The sequence below is a fragment of the Oncorhynchus kisutch genome, linkage group LG16 (assembly GCF_002021735.2).
Source record: "Oncorhynchus kisutch isolate 150728-3 linkage group LG16, Okis_V2, whole genome shotgun sequence".
In the NCBI taxonomy this organism is placed as follows: domain Eukaryota; kingdom Metazoa; phylum Chordata; class Actinopteri; order Salmoniformes; family Salmonidae; genus Oncorhynchus; species Oncorhynchus kisutch.
In genome coordinates, this window is record NC_034189.2 from 20,397,547 (window position 1) to 20,419,668 (window position 22,122).

The 22,122-nt window shown below is 45.0% G+C and overlaps 1 protein-coding gene across 1 annotated transcript in view; it reads left to right on the forward strand.

Moving 5' to 3' along the window:
- The window catches only part of LOC109906833 (fibroblast growth factor 14-like), a 58,972-nt gene extending 38,581 nt beyond the window's left edge, over nucleotides 1–20,391 (forward strand). The window contains exons 4-5 of the mRNA XM_031793094.1: nucleotides 18,807–19,005; nucleotides 19,313–20,391. Of these exons, the coding sequence (XP_031648954.1) occupies nucleotides 18,807–19,005; nucleotides 19,313–19,455 (342 nt within the window). The 3' untranslated portion in view covers nucleotides 19,456–20,391. The remainder of the gene's footprint in view (nucleotides 1–18,806; nucleotides 19,006–19,312) is intronic.
- Nucleotides 20,392–22,122: the final 1,731 nt, after the last annotated feature.

The window sequence follows — 22,122 nt, forward strand, 5'->3', positions numbered from 1 at the left end:
ACTGAAGAGCTCAGTGACTTTCAATGTGTCACTGTCATAGGATGCCACCTTTCCATCATGTCAGTTCTTCAAATGTCTGTCTTGCTAGAGTTGCCCCAATCATCTGTAGTGCTGTTATTGTGAAGTGGAAACGTCTAGGAGCAACAACTGCTCAGCCGCGAACTGGTAGGCCACACAACCTCAAAGAACAGGACCGCCAAACGCTGAAGTTAAAAATCTTCTTTCCTCGGTTGCAACACTCATTACCGACTTCCAAACTGCCTCTGGAAGCCATGTCAGCACAAGAACTGTTAGTTGGGAGATTCATGAAATGGGTTTCCATGACCAAGCAGGCGCACACAAGCATAAGATCACCATGCACAATGCCAAGCATCGGCTGGAGTGGTGCAAAGCTCACCACCATTGGACTCTGGAGCAGTGGAAACGTATTCCCTGGAGTGATGAATCATGCTTCAACACCTGGCAGTCCGACAGACGAACCGGGGTTTGACGGATGCCAGGAGAAAGCTACCTATGTTGTGCCTGCTCCCGCTCTTCCCCCCTGGCTCTCAAGGGCACCAGGCTCCCCAGCATTGTGCACTCTTGCCATCATCATTACGCACACCTGCCTTCCATCCTTCACGTGCATCAGCGATTACTGGACTCTACCTGGACTCAATCACCTCTGGTGTGTGTGTGTACCAGAACTACCCCCCCCCCCCCCCCCACACACACCAACACAAACACACACACTTCCTTTCTGGACCAGTAGTCTCTCAGTATTAACCATTAATGTGTCTCTGTGGCAGACAAAGCCCCAACACATTATCATTGTGTTGTCCTCTGAGGCCACACACACACACACACACACAGTCTTATATAACTAATTTCAAATTTTCAAACACAATTCAGTCCCATCCTATTTCCCCTAACCTTAACCCTAACTGTGAAACTAATTCCAACCTTAACCCTAAACCCTCTAGAGATAGCATTTGACCTTGTGGGGATGAACAAAATGTCCCCAGTTGGTCAAAATGTTGTTTGTTTACTATTTTTGTATAGTTAAACACTTCCACACATCCACATCCACTCCACTCTTGTCTCAATTAGCCAGAGAACACGCTCTGGAACAAGTGTCCCAGGATATGTGGATGTAAATAAGGTTATCATTTTAAGAAGAAAGCTTTGTGTTATTTAGAGCTTTGTGTTATTTAGAGCTTTGTGTTATTTAGAGCTTTGTGTTATTTAGAGCTTTGTGTTATTTAGAGCTTTGTGTTATTTAGAGCTTTGTGTTATTTAGAGCTTTGTGTTATTTATGTGTACAGTCTCTCTCAGCGGATCAGGGAGAAGCTAAATCATTCCACTTCAGACCTACTGCTGGTATTTCAGGATCACTCAACTAGCACTTGTCTTTTTGCTCTTTACACTCAGAGAGAGAGAGAGAGAGAGAGAGAGAGAGAGAGAGAAAAAACAATAGATTCAGCCCAGTCAATGTGAAGAAACCTGTCTTTTAAAAAGTTATAGTGTAAGAAGAATACATAGTGGATCACTTTACTTTTAATAACCGAAAACACAAAGACAAGGACACAAGACACACAACGTCGCAGAATGTGTGGCGTATTCAGAACTTCACAAAATCACTGAAGTGAAGTGAAAGATTGAATCCCTGTCTTGTAGCCTTAAAGGGTAGGTAGCAAAAACATAACCACATGTAACATATGGATTTGAATTAGTAAACCTATCAAAAGTCCCAATGCAAAGTAACACCTCACGTTTTTCTATTTTTCCAGTTATTGCATAAAACTGATCAGAACAAATCCCTTTGGGGGGAGGGGCGACGTGTCATATAGAGGACCTGGCCAGCCAGCCTATTTCCTGCAACGTAAACTCATAAGAAATATCTTCAAATCTATAACTTCAAATTAAATACAATTGTGTGCAATCATGACTACCCATTTTCAATCAAAATTTCAGCCAACTTACAAGCAAATACATGATGAATTTATGGTTACAAATCAGCTTGCAAGGTTGCTAGGCAACAAGCCTGCTACATTAGTACTGCAAGAGTCAGCCAGTGGCTATCAGCACCTAGCTAGCTCATTTACAGCTTTAGTAGCGAATTGAGCCACATTAAAGTAAACCACATTCTTGGAAATACATAACGCCATCTGACCAGTAGGCGATCAAATAATGTTATAGATTGTTATAGCTATGCAGTTATCTAGCCAGCCAGCTAACATTAGCCACGGTCGGCATAAGCAGCAAGCCAGAAAAACACCCTCGCCAGCAGATCAAATGTAAAGAGAGAGCAGAGTCTTACAGATGGACGACTGGGCTGAAGGCCGTAGCTATAGCTAGCCTGCGAACAAGCAGGGGGAGGAGGGAGCACCGGACTGAGGGAGAGTCAGTGAGTGTAATCCAATCGCGATATAGCGAGTCAAATCCAAAGTAGATCATCAAGAAGTGGCAGAGGGTACAGGGGACGAGCGGAACAGTCAACATAACCGCTCGGCCTGGAATGTAAATACATGCTAGCATGGCTAGTGGCAAACGTTAGCCAACTTGAGCTAACTAGCGAGCTAGCATACGAACTAGGAAGCACAGAGTATGTTCTCTGAATGACGTTAACAATAGTGCATTGTGGGTAGTTCCGAAGACGTAATTATGTATTGAGTTATAGGTAACCAGATCGTGACTACAACTAAGTTAATGTCTTTGACAACACTGTGTTGTCACTATGGTGTGTGTGTGCGTGTATGTGTGGGTTTGTGTCCGAATGTGCCTCCCTGTATGTTTGGATATTGCTGAGTGAATATCCCTCTGTGCATAGCATGCTGTTAGAGAGAGAGAGAGAGAGAGAGTGTGTGTGTATGTGTGTTTGTTTGTGAGTGTGTGTGTGTGTGTGCACGTGTGCATGTATCTCTTTGTGTGTGTGTGTGTGTGTGTGTGTGTGTGTGTGTGTGTGTGTGTGTGTGTGTGTGTGTGTGTGTGTGTGTGTGTGTGTGTGTGTGTGTATGCCTGGGGGCATGGTATAGTACAGGACTGGTTCACTTGGGGCAGGTTGTGAGTGGCAGCATAACAAACAGCTGTACCAAATAGCCATATCATTGTGTCTGTCTGAGCAGAGTAGGAGGGATGGCTTGACAGGGGACCAGCCCCCCCGCACACACACACACACACACACACGCACACACGCACTGCCTGTAGGGAGACAGCTCCCTGCGGCACATAAAGTGTGTGTGTGCATGCATCTGTGTGTGCGAGCATGTCTTCCTGATGAGGCCAGATACACTGAGTACTGCCTGTAGGGAGAAGAAAGCGCTCTGCAGCTCTCTCCTCTCTCTCTCCATCTCTCCTTATCTCTTCTCTCTCCCTTTTCTTGCTTGTCATTCCTTTTCATTCCCTGGCCAGCCGTCTACATCCGTCGTGCTAGCTGCCTTTCTCTCCTCCTCAGAATTGGGGTTTGCCTCTCGCTTCTTTTTAAAATTTCTTCCTCGTTTGTCTTCTTATGTTCCTTATTTACTGTCTTCGACCTCCCTTCAGCCTGTCTTCGTATGTTCCTTATTTACTGTCCTCGACCCCCATTCAGCCTGTCTTCGTATGTTCCTCATTTACTGTCTTCGACCTCCCTTCAGCCTGTCTTCGTATGTTCCTTATTTACTGTCCTCGACCACCATTCAGCCTGTCTTCGTATGTTCCTCATTTACTGTCCTTGACCTCCCTTCAGCCTATCTTCGTATGTTCCTCATTTACTGTCCTTGACCTCCCTTCAGCCTGTCTTCGTATGTTCCTCATTTACTGTCCTTGACCTCCCATTCAGCCTGTCTTCGTATGTTCCTTATTTATTGTCCTTGTCCTCCCTGCGTGACCCTCTCCTTTTCTCTCTTTCCCACTCTCTCTCACAACAAGCTCTCACAGTCTCACTATATAATTAGTCGTTCACCTCTCTCCCTCATTCCCCTCTCTCCTTACTCTATCCCCCCCTCTCTCCCTCATTCCTCTCTCTCCCTACTCTATCCCCCCCTCTCTCCCTCATTCCTCTCTCTCCCTACTCCAACCCCCCCTCTCTCCCTCATTCCTCTCTCTCCCTACTCTATCCCCCACCTCTCTCCCTCATTCTTCTCTCTCCCTACTCTATCCCCCCACCTCTCTCCCTCATTCCTCTCTCTCCCTACTCTATCCCCCACCTTCCTCCCTCATTCCTCTCTCCCCCTACTCTATCCCCCCACCTCTCTCCCTCATTCCTCTCTCTCCCTACTCTATCCCCCACCTCTCTCCCTCATTCCTCTCTCCCCCTACTCTATCCCCCCACCTCTCTCCCTCCCTCTGTCCCCCTACTCTATCCCCCCACCTCTCTCCCTCCCTCTCTCCCACTACTCTATCCCCCCACCTCTCTCCCTCCCTCTATCCCCCCTACTCTCTTCTCTACCATCCCTCCTCTCTCCCTTTCCACTAAAGGAGGAGCTGTGCGGTGTGGCCGATGGCCATGCCTATCCCCAGCTCCTCGAGGAGCAGTAGGGACTGGAGAGAGGCTAATGATGGAGGGAAACTCCTTGTCATTGGTCTATTGTCTGAGGCGCTGCCTGCCTGCCTGCCTGCCTGGTGCCTGGGCTCAGCTACAGCTAACTCTGGGGTAACATGTGGAAATGGCTTTTTAATACAAAATAGTGCTCAGCCGGGTCTGGCCCACTTTATTAACTGTGTTCTGGAGAAACCCTCCTGGGCTGAGAGAGGGAGCGAAGGAAGGAGGGATGGGAGGCGGGAGGGTGGGAGATGAAGTTGAACACAAACACACACACACACACACAGTACGTAGGTGTAAACAAACTGACAGAGGAAGGTAGAAATAATTGGGACAGCCAGCTCTGATCAGGCAGCAGAACTGACCGGCTTACTAACAGGCTGGGGAAAAGTTGGACCAAGTAAACTTTTAAACATTTATACAATGAAGATAAACTAACAACACTTTAATAACACCCAAACACTGCTAATAACAGAGAGAAGAGAAAGGGTGTGTTTTCATGTTATGTGCTATGTTTCACCTGGGTGACTCCCTATATAAAGTGAGTTCCAGATCTCCTGCTTTGGTTTTGTTATCTCCTTCATTATCTTCCTTCCCCCACCCCTCCCCCTTCTCTCTCTCTCTCTCTCTCTCTCTCTCTCTCTCACACTCTCTCTCTCTCTCTCTCTCTCTCTCTCACACTCTCTCTCTCTCTCTCTCTCTCTCTCACACACACACTCTCTCTCTCTCTCTCTCTCTCTCTCTCTCTCTCACACTCTCTCTCTCTCTCTCTCTCTCTCTCACACTCTCTCTCTCTCTCTCTCTCTCTCTCACACACACACACTCTCTCTCTCTCTCTCTCTCTCCTCTCTCTCTCTCTCTCTCACACACACACTCTCTGTATCTCAAAGAGCTATACTCCTTGAGTATCTCTTTCCAACCCCTCTGGGGCCTTATTGAGATGCAGGAAGGCACTGCCCGCAAGATAGGGATCACCTCTCTCTGTCACGTGACATTACACAGCCCCGAAAGGGAGGAAGGAGAAGAAAGGAGGGGAGGGGGGAAACAGAGGAGGACGAGGCAGGAATGGATGTGGGGCACAGAGGGACACAGAGGGGGACGAGGAAGGAGTGGAGGAGGGGCACAGAGGAGGAGGAGGAGGGAGGAGGAAGTATGGAGGGGGATGGAGGAAGCGAGGAAGGCAAGAGGGAGGATGGAAGGAGGAGAGAGGAGGATTCCACCACCTCCTAAATATAGAACAGCTATAGCGAATACAATAAACGCATTTAATGTGACAGAGTTATGGGCCCAATGGGTGAAGCACTGAATGGACAAAGCCCCGAAGGTTCTGCATTCTGATCACTACTATTTATCCATAGACAGACACAATACATAGATTAATATACAGTAGTATTCTCTCACACACACACACACACACACACACACACACACACACACACACACACACACACACACACACACACACACACACACACACACACACACACACACACACACACACACACACACACACACACACACACACACACACACACACACACACACTCTCTCTCTCTCTCTTTCCCAATATCTATTAATCACAGACACGCTTTATGAACTACATCCTGTGCCATTTAATGGCTGTCATACAGAACACTAACTGGGATAGATTATATTTTGGGGTTTCTCAGCTCCCAAATCTATCATGCTGTTGTAATTTGTAATAGTTAGCTATTCCTTTCCCTGTGTGTGTGTGCCTGCGTGGGCACGCACGTACGTACATGTCTTTGTGTGTGTGACAGAGTACATGCGAATGGTTTCTTGTCTAAGGCATAGTAAAGTATAGCCAGCTGTGTTTTGCCGCAATGCCATTGTTAAAACTAGAGGAGGTCATAAGGAACACCAGCTATTGTTGAGGGACATTTACCTCCCTGTAGAACCACCCTAATATAGTGTTTGTCTGTGTGTTTGTGCGTGTGTGTGTGTGTGTGATGATGCCAGAATGAGAGTGCTCCTTCTCTAGATAGATATTTCATTAGGATGTTCTGTTGATATCTTTGGTCAGTTGTAGGGGGTGTGGACGGGTGTTGAGACAGTGACACTGTGCAGTATATAGGCCTATACATACAGAAAACTGTTGTGAGAGGGCACACACACAGTATACAGTGCATTCAGAAAGAATTCAGACCCCTTCCCCTTTTCCACATTTTGTTAAGTTACAGCCTTATTATAAAATTGATTAAATAACTTTTTTTCCTCATCAATCTACACACAATACCCCATAATGACAAAACAAAAACAGGTTTTTAGAAATGTTTGCAAATTTATTAACCTAAAAAACCTAAATACTTTATTTACATAATTATTCAGACCCTTTACTTTGAGACTGGAAATTGAGCTCAGGTGCATCCTGTTTCCAATGAGCATTCTTGAGATGTTTCTACAACTTGATTGGAGTCCACCTGTGGTATATTAAATTGATTGGACATGATTTGGAAAGGCACACACCTGTCTATATAAGGTCCCACAGTTGACAGTGCATGTCAGAGCAAAAAACAAGCCATGAGGTCGAAGGATTTGTCTGTAGAGCTCTGAGACAGGATATTGTGAAGGCACAGATCTGGGGAAGGTTACCAAAACATGTTTGCGGTATTGAAGGTCTTAAATGGAAGAACTTTAGAGCCACCAAGACTCTTCCTAGAGCTGGCTGCCCGGCAAAACTGAGCAATCGGGGGTAGAAGGGAGGTGATGTGATTAAGAACCCGATGGTCACTCTGACAGAGCTCTAGAGTTCCTCAGTGGAGATGGGAGAACCTTCCAGAAGGACAACCATCTCTGCAGCACTCCACCAAGCAGGCCTTTATGGTAGAGCGACCAGAAGGAAGCCACTCCTCAGTAAAAGGCACGATAGCCCGCTTGGCCAAAAGCCACCTAAAGACTCTCAAACCATGAGAAACAAGATTACCTGGCCTGATGAAACCAAGACTGAACTCTTTGGCCTGAATGCCATGCGCCACGTCTGGAGGAAACAGCATCATGCTGTGAGGATGTTTCCAGCAGCAGGGACTGGGAGACTAGTCAGGATTGAGGGAAAGATTAACAGAGCAAAGTAAAACCTGCTCCAGAGTGCTCAGGACCTCAGACTGGGGCGAAGGTTCAACTTCCAACAGAACAATGACCTTAAGCACACAGCCAAGACAATGCATGAGTGGCTTTGGGACAAGTCTCTGAATGTTCTTGAGTGGCCCAGCCAGAGCTTGAACCAGATCGAACATATCTGGAGAGACCTGAAAATAGCTGTGCAGCGACGCTTCCCATCCAACCTGACAGAGCTTGAGAGGATCTGCAGAGATGAAAAGGAGAAACTCCCCAAATACAGGTGTGCCAAGCTTGTAGCGCCATCCCCAAGAAGACTCAAGGCTGTAATTGCTGCCAAAGGTGCTTCAACAAAGTACTGAGTAAAGGGTTTGAATACTTATGTAAATGTCATATTTCCATTTTTTTTATTTTATACATTTGCAAGAATTTCTGAAAAGTGCTTTTTGCTTTGTCATTATGGGGTGTTGTGTGTATATTGATGAGGGGAAAAAAACTATTCAATCCATTTTAGAATAAGCCTGTAACGTAACTAAATGTGTAAAAAGTCAAGGGGTCTGAATACTTTCCAAATGCACTGTACTGTATATGAGGTACAGTATCTATAGCATACTTACAACTACCACTACTGTATACATTAAACACACGAAACCCTTTAAACCGCTGCTGTCCACACACCATACGAGTGTTAGACTCAGGTCAGCTACCCTTTTTTCCCCTACAGTAAGAACCAGACTGAATGTCGGCGTGTTAGTACATATCCCTGTCATGCCAAACAGTCACATAAGATAAACCCTGAAGGGAGTGTGCCTAGTTGGAGGTTTTCGGATGTGACCCGGAATGAACTAGGAACACTGTGTTCAAACTGTTGCGTGTTCGTTCAACCCTGTCCTCAGGTTGTGTCAGGGTGATTACTCATGTCTGGTTTAGGAGGGGGGTTGAGATGGTTGAGGGGTGGGGTTTTACTCCCTCTTTGGCCCCCTAGCCCTTGGCCCCTGGCCCTGACGGATGAGCTCATTAGTCAATATAGCTAGAACCTGCAAGGATCCACACTGGCCTCAGAGACCACCCTGCACTGTGCAACACACACACGCAGGGACGCAGGAATGCACACACACGTACAGTAACGCACAAACACATGCCAATACACACACACACACACACACACACACACACACACACACACACACACACACACACACACACACACACACACACACACACACACACACACACACACACACATGTGGCAACACACACACAGACACACACGCAAGAGTGCACACGTACAAACACACAATCAAACATATATGGATACATGCACATACACATCTCCCCTTCCGTCCCTCTCTTGTGACCTTCCACACCTTCCATCGAATCAGAAAACGCTTGTCTCTTTTCCATCGAGTCAGCACTCCCTCTCTCCCTCCTTCCCTTTATTCAAACTCTGTCTGTTTTTCTCATTCTGTCTATCCTCTTCTTCTTCACTCTTCTCCCCCTCCCTTTCCTTAAACTGACCTAGCAGCGAAGGCATGCAGACACACGTGGGCTTCAGGTATGGGGGGAGGTAGAGCGTTAGAAAGAGATGGAGCGAGAGAGGAGGGCAAGGTTGAGAGGTAGGAGAGATGGGGGTTGAGAGAGAGGGAGAAAGAGAGAGAGGGAGGGAGAGGGAGGGAGGGAGAAGGGGAGAGAAAGAATGAGAGAGGGGGAGGGAGAGAGAAAGAGAGAGAGGGAGGGAGAGAGAAAGAGAGAGAGGGAGGGAGAGAGGGAGAGGGCTGTGGGGGGTGGGTAGGTTAGTTCTAGTTTCCTCTGGAAAATCCCCAAACGCTCAGCGGGGTCTGGCAGACAAGGTGAGATGCAGAGGACAACCCCCTCCTCCTCCTCCTCCTCCTCCTCCTCTCCAGCTGTTCTGAACATGGTGTGTGTGTTTGTGTGTGTGTGTGTGTGTGTGTGTGTGTGTGTGTGTGTGTGTGTGTGTGTGTGTGTGTGTGTGTGTGTGTGTGTGTGTGTGTGTGTGTGTGTGTGTGTGTGTGTGTGTGTGTGTGTGTGTCAATGGGGTCAGTGACTGTGAAGGCTCCAGCAGCTCAGGGATCCAGGTAAGAAAGATCCAAGGTGATAATTTAGCTGCCCGTTGATTGGCTTATGACCCCTCCATGCACCTGGACTACAGTACATGAAAACCCTCTTTTACACACACTTCATTTATTATGCCCTAATTGTCTCTACACTAAAGGACGGACGGCTTTAATGAGTGATATGGGATGTTCTCGTTCTCGTCAAGTCTTTTATGGGCCGTTTATAAGGATGTTTTGTATCTGTTGACGTCTTAGATGACGTTGGAGACAGCGACGGTGTCACATGAAACTTGTCACACAGACACGCACACACACACATTTACACACACACACGTTGTATCCGATCAACGGTGTGAAATAGCATTGTTCTCAGGGAGACAGACAATCAGTGTCAGGATGGTTAAACCCAGGATTAACCTTTAGTTGGCCGATTCTGAGCTTGGAAGCGTTTCTATCTTCTCCATGCTTGGGTGGATGCAACCAAAGCCTAATCCTGTTTTTTTCTTCTTTGCACTAATGCCTATTGACTTTTCACAGAGGTCCTACATGAAATCAATTCTCCAGTTGACTGCTTTGAGAGCTGAATGGTTAATGTCAACCCAGCAAGTACTGGTGGAGGAGAGATGAGGAGAAAGAGGGAGTGGGGGAGAGAGGTGGAGTAGAAGACTGGGGGGGTTCTGGTTGGTGCCAATGTCTGGAAATCAACCTGGTTCCTGCTACATGTGCAAGCTCAGAGTTGAGCAAGTAGGATGTAAATAGTTGTTTCCATCTTGCTCACACACTCTCTCTCGCTCTTTCTCTTCCTCTTCCTCCCACTCTCTCTCTCTCTTTCTCTCTCGCACGCTTGCATCTCCATTCTGTTCTCTCATCTATCTCTGTCCCAAATCCTTAACCCTCAACACTCCCTCCCTCTCCCTCCCTCCCCTTCTCACCCTCCTCTCTCTCTCTCTCTCTCTGTTCAGGATTCATTTATGTAATGTGGTGTGTGATAGAGGATGTGCCCGTTACAAATCTGCCTCAAATATGCAACAGGAGGGATTGATTTAGCAACAACAAAAAACCTAAATGAAATCCTCACATGTGTAACGCAGGTGTCGAACCTGAGTGGATTTTAGCCTGTTTTAAGAGGGCCAATGCAGTGGGAGATCTGAGGTTAGGTGTTTTGGAGAAGTGGTCTCTGTGTTAGTATTGTATCACCAACAGCAGCAAGGCAGAGTGTACTACAAGCCCCAGGCAGCCTGTGTGTTTGAGCAGCCCCTGCTGGAGAGAAGTGGAATTGCAATAGTGATACAGTTTTGGGACCATATTTATTTAAAGTGTTGTCATTTAGCAGACACTATTATCCAGAGTGGGTGGCAGGTAGCCTAGCGGTTAAGCCAGTGACATGGGTGTCGATTTAAGGCAGCACTCCGCACCTCTCTGATTCAGATGGGTTGGGTTAAATGTGGAAGACACATTTTGGTTGAATGCCTTCAGTTGTGTAACGGACTAGGTATCCCTTTTCCCAATTTACAGGCGAAATTAGAGTTAAGTGCTTTGCTCAAGGGCACATTGACATGTTCTTCACTTTGTCTGCTTTGAAACAGCAACCTTTCAGTAACTGGACCAACATGCTAACCGCTAGGATACCTGCTGCCCGCATTCATTGTCTCATATCAGAGTGTGATGTGTATGATAATATGATGTGTGTGATGATCATGTGATTCTAGATCTGTACTGGTTGGTTGGTTAGAGAGTGAAAAAGTGACCACTGGTTGGTTAGAGAGTGAAAGAGCACTTTGAAAAACATCCAACCAGACTTTGACAGACAAGCCCTCTAACTGACCTACCGATTGAAACAGTACCCATTAATAGGTCAGTATGAAATCATCCTGAACCAGAATCGATAGGAACCACGAGACAGACATGGAATCAAGTAAACAACTAAACCGTAGAAAATGCTTTTGCTTGAATTCTTTTCAACACAACCATTCGTTTTAGGAGTGAAGGGTTGAGTTCTCTTTCATTCTCTCTTTCTTCCCTTCATTTCAGGCCCCTGGGTGCAACACTGAAAGGTGCTGGACATGTTTTACCATTCTCTCTTTACCTCCCTCCCTCCTTCTATCCATCCATCCTTTATTAATTCATACCCCCCACTCACAGCTCAGAGAGCAGTGTGGTTTTATTTATTGATGACCCTGGAGAGAGAGAGAGGAACTGGCTGTGTTTAGGAGCCCCAAAGGAGTACTGTTTATTTAATGAGGAGAGGTGACCTGGGCCACACTGTGTCTGTCTAGGGCCCTCAGGGGCCTTACAATGTCTGGCTTGGGTCCTCTTAGGTGCCACATACACTACCGGTCAAAAGTTTTAGAACACCTACTCAGAGAGAGTTATTTTCTACACTGTAGAGTGATAGTGAAGACACCAAAACTATGAAATAACACATGTTATCATGTAGTAACCAGAAAAGTGTTCATCAAATATATTTTCTATTTGAGATTATTCAAATAGCCACCGTTTGCCTTGATGACAGCTTTGCACACTCTTGGCATTCTCCCAACCAGCTTCATGAGGTAGTCAACTGGAATGCATTTAAATTAACCTCTCAGGGATCGGACCCTTTTTTTCAATTTTCGCCTAAAATGACATACCAAATCTAACTGCCTGTAGCTTAGGCCCTGAAGCAAGGATATGCATTTTCTTGGTACCATTTGAAAGCAAACACTTTGAGGTTTGTGAAAATGTGAAAGGAATGTAGGATAATTTAACACATTAGATCTGGTAAAATATAATACAAAGTACCAACACCTTTGACATGCAAGAGAAATGCCATAATGTATTATTCCAGCCCAGGTGCAATTTAGATTTTGGCTACTAGATGGCCAAAGTTTCAGACTGATCCAATGAACCATTGCATTTCTGTTCAAAATGTTGTTTCAGGACTGTCCAAATGTGTCTAATTTGTTTACTTTTCATTTTCAAAATGTTGCACTCTCCTCAAACAATAGCATGGTATTATTTCACTGTAATAGCTACTGTAAATTGGACAGTGCAGTTAGATTAACAATAATTTAATCTTTCTGCCAATATCAGATATGTCTATGTCCTGGGAAATGTTCTTGTTACCTACAACCTCATGCTAATCGCATTAGCCTACTTTAGCTCAACCGTCCCACAGGGGACCAACCAATCCTGAAGAATGTGGAATTTCTTTCCTCCTTAATGCATTTGAGCCAATCAGTTGTGTTGTGACAATGTAGGGGGGGGGGGTATACAGAAGCTAGACCTGTTTGGTAAAAGACCGAGTCCATATCATGGCAAGAAAAGCTCAAATAAGCAAAGAGAAACGACAGTCCATCATTACTTTAAGACATGAAGGTCAGTCTATCTGGAAAATGTCAAGAACTTTGAAAGTTTCTTCAAGTGCAGTTGCAAAACCATCATGCACCATGATGAAACTGGCTCTCATGAGAACTGCCACAGGAATGTAAGACACAGAGTCACCTCTGCTGCAGAGAATAAGTTCATTAGAGTTACCAGCCTCAGATATTGCAGCCCAAATAAATGCTTCACAGAGTTCAAGTAACAGACACATCTCAACATCAACTATTCAGAGGAGACTGTGTGAATCAGGCCTTCATGGTCGAATTGCTGCAAAGAAACCACTACCAAAGGACACCAATAAGAAGAAGAGACTTTCTTGGACCAAGAAACACAAGCAATGAACATTAGACCGGTGGAAATTTGTCCTTTGGTCTGGAGTCCAAATTGGAGATTTTTGGTTCCAACCGACGTGTCTTTGTGAGACAAGGTGTAGGTGAATGGCTGATCTCTGCATGTGTATTTACCACCATAAAGCATGGAGGAGGAGGTGTTATGTTGTGGGAGTGCTTTGCTGGTGACACTGTCTGTGATTTTTTTAACCAGCATGGCTACCACAGCATTCTGCAGCGATATACGCTATCCCATCTGGTTTGGGCTTAGTGGGACTATAATTTGTTTTTCAACAGGACAATGAACCAATACACCTCCAGGCTATATTATCAAGAAAGAGAGTGATGGAGTACTGCATCAGATGACATTGCCTCCACAATCACCCGACCTCAACCAAATTCAGAAGGTTTGGGATGAGTTGGACCGCAGAGTGAAGGAAAAACAGCCAACAAGTGCTATGCGAGAACTCTTTCAAGACTGTTGGAAAAGCATTCCAGGTGAAGCTGGTTGAGAGAATGCCAATAGTGTGCAAATCTGTCATCAAGGTAAAGGGTGGCTACTTTGAAGAATCTAAAATCTAAAATATATTTAGATTTGTTTTAACACTTTTTTGGTTACTACATGATTCCATATGTGTTATTTCATAGTTTTGATGTCTTCAATGTAGAAGTAGTAAAAATAATGAAAAACCCTTGAATGAGAAAGTGTGTCCAAACTTTTGACTGGTACTGCAGGATGCATCCCAAATGACCTTTTTAGTGCAGTACTTTTTACCAGGAACCATAGGACTCTGGTCAAAACTAGTGTACTATATAGGGAATAGGGTTCCATTTAGGACAGCCATGGTGTTTGGGTTGGTTCCTCTTAGGGGCCATACATTGGCTCTATCTCATTTCTAATCTCCTTGCCTCTTTCTCAACCGTATTGGAGGAGATGGTCTAAAGTCCCCCACCTCTGACCTTCTTCTCCAATGCGTTTTGAGAAGGAGGCGAGGAGATAGGATGTGAGGAATCGAGGAAAGAGGAAATAACTGCTGACTGATTGAGATGTGCTTTGGGGACCTGCTGTAGAAGGGTACAGTCCCTAGTGGTTTAGAGATGAACTGGTCCCTGGACTCCACTGTAATGGAGTCATTCTGTGAACACACACACACACACCCCGTTCGCTCTCCCTTCTCCGGTGTTCTGTTGGGAGTTCCCATTTAATTAAGTTAATTAATCAATTAATGGGGTTGAGCGAGGCTGTCTGGTTTGCTCTGGGCTTCTCGCTGTTAACTCAAAGACATATCTCTTTGAAGGTGTGTGTGTGTGTGTGTGTGTGTGTGTGTGCGTGCGTGTGTGTGTGTGCGTGTATGTAAATGGGGGTGTGCGTGTGCGTGTGTGTGTGTGTGTGTGTGTGTGTGTGTATGTGTGTGTGTGTGTGTGTGTGTGTGTGTGTGTGTGTGTGTGTGTGTGTGTGTGTGTGTGTGTGTGCGTGCGTGCGTGTGTGCGTGTATGTAAATGGGGGTGTGCGTGGGTGTGTGTGTGTGTGTGTGTGTTAGCCTATAAAACTCCCTCTAAAGATCCAACCGCATTTTAAGGAAGATTGCCTGGGCTGGATCTTGGTTATTGCTAAGACAATTTAATGAACTAATGATAGTGGATTAGATCACAACTTCTAAAGATTAGACCTCTACACCCCACTCTTTGCTATCAACATTAAGTTAATGAGTGAGTCAGGTAATTCATGTGTAATTAAGGTAGCAATTGAATTCACTGTAATTTGCTATGCAGGTGTGTATAATGGATTTATAGACGGTTAAAGCCTGCGTCTTTAATAATGGAGAAAGAGGAGGATGAGAGAGATAAAGAGAGGGATGAAAAAGAGGTAAACAGGATAATGGAGAGAGAGAGGGAAGAAGTAGTAAAGGTAAACAGAGAGTTTAAAGAGGGGAGGGAGAGAGAGAGGGAAGAAGTAGGAAAGGTAAACAGAGAGTTAAAAGAGGGGAGAGAGAGAGAGAGAGGGAAGAAGTAGTAAAGGTAAACAGAGAGTTTAAAGAGGGGAGGGAGAGAGAGAGGGAAGAAGTAGGAAAGGTAAACAGAGAGTTAAAAGAGGGGAGAGAGAGAGAGAGAGAGAGAGAGAGGGAAGAAGTAGGAAAGGTAAACAGAGAGTTTAAAGAGGGGAGGGAGAGAGAGAGGGAAGAAGTAGGAAAGGTAAACAGAGAGTTTAAAGAGGGGAGGGAGAGAGAGAGGGAAGAAGTAGTAAAGGTAAACAGAGAGTTTAAAGAGGGGAGGGAGAGAGAGAGGGAAGAAGTAGGAAAGGTAAACAGAGAGTTAAAAGAGGGGAGGGAGAGAGAAAGGGAAAAAGTAGGAGAGGTAAACAGAGGTAAGAATGAGAGGAAAGAAAGGAGGGAGAGATACGCAGATGGATGTTGAAGAGAGGGAGAGTAAAGTCCTTATTCAGGGATTTTCTGTTCACCAGTCACATCAAGGCTCCAAATCAATCCTGAAAATTGGTTTGTTCCTCGACAAGGATACCAAATGAAGGGGGAGGGAGAGGGAGGGACAGAGAGAGAGAAAGAGAGGAGAGGGGGAAATTCTGAGGGAGACAGAGAGCGAGAGAGTGGGAGATGGAGAGAGGGAGAGAGCATATTATGGTAACTGACACATTCTTGTCAGATCCATAGATGGACAGATTGGTGATATAGATATATATATAAATGGACCGGATGGTGACGTAGATATAGATATCGATGGACAGGATGGTGATATAGATATAGATGGACAGGATGGTGATATAGATATAGATGGACAGATTGGTGATATAGATATATATATAAATGGACCGGATGGTGACATAGATATAGATGGACAGGATGGTGATATAGATATAGATGGACACCATCCTGTAAAACACCAGTCTCAACGTCAACAGTGAAGAGACGACTCTGGGATGCTGGCCTTCTAGGCAGAGTTCCTCTGTCCAGTTTCTGTGTTCTTTTGCCCATCTTAATCTTTTCTTTTTATTGGCCAGTCTGAGATATGGCTTTTTCTTTGCAACTCTGCCTAAAAGGCCAGCATCCCGGAGTCACCTCTTCACTGTTGACGTTGAGTCTGGTGTTTTGCGGGTACTATTTAATGAAGCTGCCAGTTGAGGACTTGTGAGGCGTCTCAAACTAGACACTCTAATGTGCTTGTCCTCTTGCTCAGTTGTGCACCGGTGCCTCCCACTCCTCTTTCTATTCTGGTTAGAGCCAGTTTGCGCTGTTCTGTGAATGGAGTAGTATACAGCATTGTATGAGATCTTCAGTGTCATGAGAATGTTTCGCATGGAATAGACTGACGAGTTTCAGAAGTAAGGTTTTTGTTTCTGGCCATTTTGCGCCTGTTATCAAACACATAAATGCTGATTCTCCAGATACTCAACTAGTCTAAAGAAGGCAAATTTGATTGCTTCTTTAATCTGAAACAACCGTTTTTAGCTGTGCTAACATAATTGCAAAATGCTTTTCTAATGATCAATTAGCCTTTTAAAATGATCAACTTGGATTATCTAACACAACGTGCCATTGGAACACAGGAGTGATGGTTGCTGATAATGGGCCTCTGTACGCCTTTGTAGATATTCCATAAAAATCAACTGTTTCCAGCTACAACACTCATTTACAACATTAACAATGTCTACACTAGTCACGTTCTGACCTTTATTTTCCTTTGTTTTGTCTTTATTTAGTATGGTCAGGGCGTGAGTTGGAGTGGGCAGTCTATGTTTTGTGTTTCTATGTTTAGGTTTCTGTTTCGGCCTAGTATGGTTCTCAATCAGAGGCAGGTGTCGTTAGTTGTCTCTGATTGAGAATCATACTTAGGTAGCCTGGGTTTCACTGTTGGTTTGTGGGTGTTTGTTTCCGTATCTGTGTTTGTCGCCACACGGTACTGTTTCGGTTTCGTTCATGGTCACATTTATTGTTTTGTATTTCTTAGTGTTCAGTTTATGTTTTATAATAAACGATTTGGACACTTACCACGCTGCGTTTTGGTCCGATCCCTGCTACACCTCCTCTTCAGACGAAGAGGAGGAAATCTGCCGTTACAACACTGTATTTCTGATAATTTTTATGTTATTTTAATGGACAAAAAATGTGCTTTATAGATATAGATGTGGATGGACAAGATGGTGATATAGATGGATAGGATGGTGGTATAGATATAGATGGACAGGATAGTGATAGATATAGATGGACAGGATGGTGATATAGATGGACAGGATGGTAACAAAGATGGACAGGATGGTGATATAGATGGACAGGATGGTAACAAAGATGGACAGAATGGTGATATAGATGGACAGGATGGTAACAAAGATGGACAGGATGGTGATATAGATGGACAGGATGGTGACAAAGATGGACAGGATGGTGATATACAGTGCCTTGCGAAAGTATTCGGCCCCCTTGAACTTTGCGACCTTTTGCCACATTTCAGGCTTCAAACATAAAGATATAAAACTGTATTTTTTCTGAAGAATCAACAACAAGTGGGACACAATCATGAAGTGGAACGACATTTATTGGATATTTCAAACTTTTTTAACAAATCAAAAACTGAAAAATTGGGTGTGCAAAATGTGTGTGTGTGTGTGTGTGTGTGTGTGTGTGTGCGAGCGTGTGTGTGCACGTGTGTGTGTGTGTGCGTGTGTGTGCGTGTGTGAGCATGTGTGTGTGTGCGTGTGTGTGTGAGTGTGTGTGTGTGCGCGTGTGTGTGTGTGTGTGTCTGTGCGCGTGTGTGTGTGCACGTGTGTGTGTGTGTGTGTGCACGTGTGTGTGTGCGCGTGTGTGTGTGCGCGTGTGTGTGTGTGCGTGTGTGTGTGTGCACGTGTGTGTGAGCGTGCACGTGCACGTGTTGTGTTAATTTTGCGCAACAGACACAGATCCTCCCCTAACCCTGTCACAAGGAAATGTGGGCTCCATTCTGCGCAATTCCCCATCTGAGCCTTTGGAATTTGAAATTAAATATATGGAATCAAAATATTTGTCAGCACTTTCAATATGTTGTTCTTGTCCACTGATCTGGAGTGTGTAGTGTGAGTGAGTGAGTGTGTGAGTGAGTGAGTGTGTGAGTGAGTTAGAGCATGAGTGAGTGTATGAGTGAGTGAGTGAGTGAGTGAGTGAGTGAGTGAGTGAGTGAGTGAGTGAGTGTGTGAGTGAGTTAGAGCATGAGTGAGTGTGTGAGTGAGTGAGTGAGTGAGTGAGTGAGTGAGTGAGTGAGTGTGTGAGTGAGTTAGAGCATGAGTGAGTGTGTGATTGAGTGAGTGAGTGAGTGAGTTAGAGCATGAGTGAGTGTGTGAGTGTGTGAGTGAGTTAGAGCATGAGTGAGTGAGTTAGAGCATGAGTGAGTGTGTGAGTGCGCTACATCTGCTTATCTGTGTTTGTGTTCCCCATGTGCTCACCTATGAATATCACTGTGTCTCTGTCTTCTAATCTACAGGAACACTTCACCCCAGAGTGCAAGTTCAAAGAGAGTGTGTTTGAGAACTACTACGTGACGTACTCGTCAATCCTGTACCGGCAGACCCAGTCGGGCAGGGCCTGGTACATCGGCATCAACCGGGACGGACAGGTCATGAAGGGCAACAGGGTCAAGAAGACCAAAGGGGCGGCCCACTTCCTGCCCAAACTCATAGAAGGTAGGCTACTATTCTCAGACATCCCAGACATAGGACATGCTGGAACATTTGTAACGTTGTGGGCAGCAAGCGGTCTTTCTGCAAAGACCAGTTGGCTACTGTAGATGTTGCTCAGGTCTCATTTAAAAAATAGATTTGTTCAGCTCAATGTTATTGTCTCTCTCCTCTCTCACTTCTTTTTTTCCCATCCTTTTATCCCATCCCTTCCTTCTCTCCCTTCCCCTATTTCCACCCTCTTCCCCCCTTCCTCCTCCTCCCCTCCTCCCTCCCCTCTCTCTCCCTCCCTCGCCTTCTCTCCCCCATACAGTGGCAATGTACAGGGAGCCTTCGCTGCATGAAGTGGTGGTGGTCGCCGAGCTGAGTCCGCCCAGAAAAACGGCCAAGACCTCCGATTCGCCCGTGCTGCAGAACGGCAAGAAAGACCCGCCCTCCAAAACCAAAACTTCCTAGCGCACGGAGAAGACAGGGGGCAATGGGCACTGACTGGCACTGACACTGACTGGCGAACAAAGTCTTCCTGTTTTTATTACAAAGGGGTGTCACCGTCAAATGTTTCCCCCCTGCCCCACCGAGCAGCGCGTAGAGGGGGCCGTATTGTTCTATATTCCCACAGGTTTCATCCATACTAATGTAAGGTTGACCAAGGATGTGAAATTTCACTCTATTCCGTTTATAGTGCACTACTTCTGACCAAAGCTTGCACAGGACTCTGGTCAAAAGTAGTGCACTATAAAGGGAATTCGGGTGCCACATGGGACGTGTTCCCAAACACCCTGTTGTTCTCTTCACATCTGTTACCAGGTATTCTCTGTCCGTCAGCACCTTTGTGACCATAGCAATCCGCTCCATACTTAAGCAATGATGTGGAGGTTCTCTTTTCTTTTTTTCTTTCTCTCGTTCACCTTTGGTGAAATTTGATTAGTTTGTGACACGGAGTCAATTTTCCACTTGGCAGCACAAGAGAAACTTCCTCGTTCTTCTCTAGGGCTGTTAACAGCAGCTCTCTAATCAAAATCTCCCATACCTCTTGAAAGAGAGAGAGGAACCTCCCCACTGCACTGCATTGAACTACACACATACACACACACACACACACACCCTGCTGAGAGAGAGTGGTGATTGTGTGCGGGTCAGGGCTTAAGGAATGGTAATGATACCATCAGTGAGATGGTGTGAGTCTCTGAGAATCTGTTTGCAATACACCCTCCTATCACTACAACACAATGTATAATTTCTCTAGCTCATGCCTTCAGCCAGGGAGATACATACTGTAGGGCCCACAGCAGGTCAGTGGCACCTTAATTGGGGTGGACGGGCTCGTGGTAGTGGCTGGAGCGGAATGAGTGGAATGGTAGCAAATGTGTTTTCATGTGTTTGATGCCATTCCATTTGCTCCGTTCTGGGCATTATTATGAGCCATCCTCCCCTCAGCAGCCTCCTGTGCCGTAGGCCTATTGTGGTTTTGTTTGAGTGTTTTTGTAGCTGTGTATGTTATTGCAGGACAGTTGTGGTTCTTTCCTGAGGGCTACAGCCTCTTTATGGAATTATCAGGCCAAACAGAATGGCACCCAGGCTAATAACCTCCTGGTTCCATGTTTATTTCTGTTGTTGATCTCAACTTCCGATGTAATGACCAACTAGTACGCACTGAACCTCTTCAACACATGATCCAGTATCCTGAGCAGACCGTAGTTATTACGAGCCTCCTGTACTGCACGCTACACCATCATGTCTGGTCATTGCCCATAGCAACGTCATTGTTGTACAGTATGAAATCTGTTGCTTTGTTGACGTTGACGTTGACAGCGCCAGTTACAGGTTGCTAATACGAAATGGTACCGACCAGAGCTCTGGTCAAAGGTCAAGCAGTACAGGGAATACGGTGCCTGTCGTTGACATGCGTCTACAAGACTATGATGTTTTTATTTTATTTTACCTTGATGTGGTTACAGGAGGGATTGGAGTTCCCATCCCAAATGGAATGTTAGGTCACACTTTATTTGGATAATCCGGATATATGGTCATACTGTCAACAAACTATCTGTTGATGAGCAACTACTTGTTAAGGTTACAATTAGGGTTAGAATAAGGGTAAGGTTAGGGTAAGAGTTAAGTTTAGGGTTAGGATAAGGGTTAAGGTTAAGGTTAGTTAGGGTTAGTGTTCGAGCTATGGTTAGTAGATAGTTACAGATGGACTATCCAAATAAAGTGTTACCGCAAACTATTTCCTACATAGCCCTATGGGCCCTGATCAAAAGTAGTGCACTATGTAGGGAATATGGTGCCATTTGGGAGCCAGAGAGCTAGGGCAGAGTGGTAGATGGAGGAGAGATTCACTACTTTAGAGTGAGTGGGCTTGTTTGCGGTGGTGGAAAAAGTACCCAACTTTCATACTTGAGTAAAAGTAAAGAAACCTTAATATAAAATGACTCAAGTAAAAGTAAATGTCACCCAGTGAAATTCTACTTGAGTAAAAGTCTAAAAGTATTTGGTTTAAAATATACTTAAGTATCAAAACTAAAAGCATAAATCATTTCAAATTCCTTACATTAAGGAAACCAGATGGCACCATTTTCTTTTTTTAATTTCTGGAAAGTCAGGGGGCACACTCCAACACTCAGACATCATTTACAAATGAAGCATGTGTGTTTAGTGAGTCTGCCAGATCAGAGGCAGTAGGGATGACCAGGGATGTTTGGTTGATAAGTGCGTGAATTTGACTATTTTCCTCTCCTGCTAAGCACTCAAAATATAACAAGTACTTTTGGGTGTCAAGAGAAATGTATGTAGTAAAAGTTCAATATTTTCATAAGGAATATAGTAAAGTAAAAGTAGTCTAAAATATAAATAGTAAAGTACAGATACCCCAAAAACTAATTAACTAGTACTTTAAAGTATTTTTTACTTAAGTACTTTACACCACTACTTGTTTGTCAAGCCAGAGGAGAGAAAGGGATGAACGAGGGTTCAGAGAGAATTATAGGAATTACGATGGCTTTTTCCAGACCTGGTAATCCTAAATAAGGTGCTGACACCAGGCATCTTCATCTCTCTCTCTCCCACACACACACTCTCTCTCTCTCTCTCTCTCACTCTCTCTCTCTCTCTCTCTCTCTC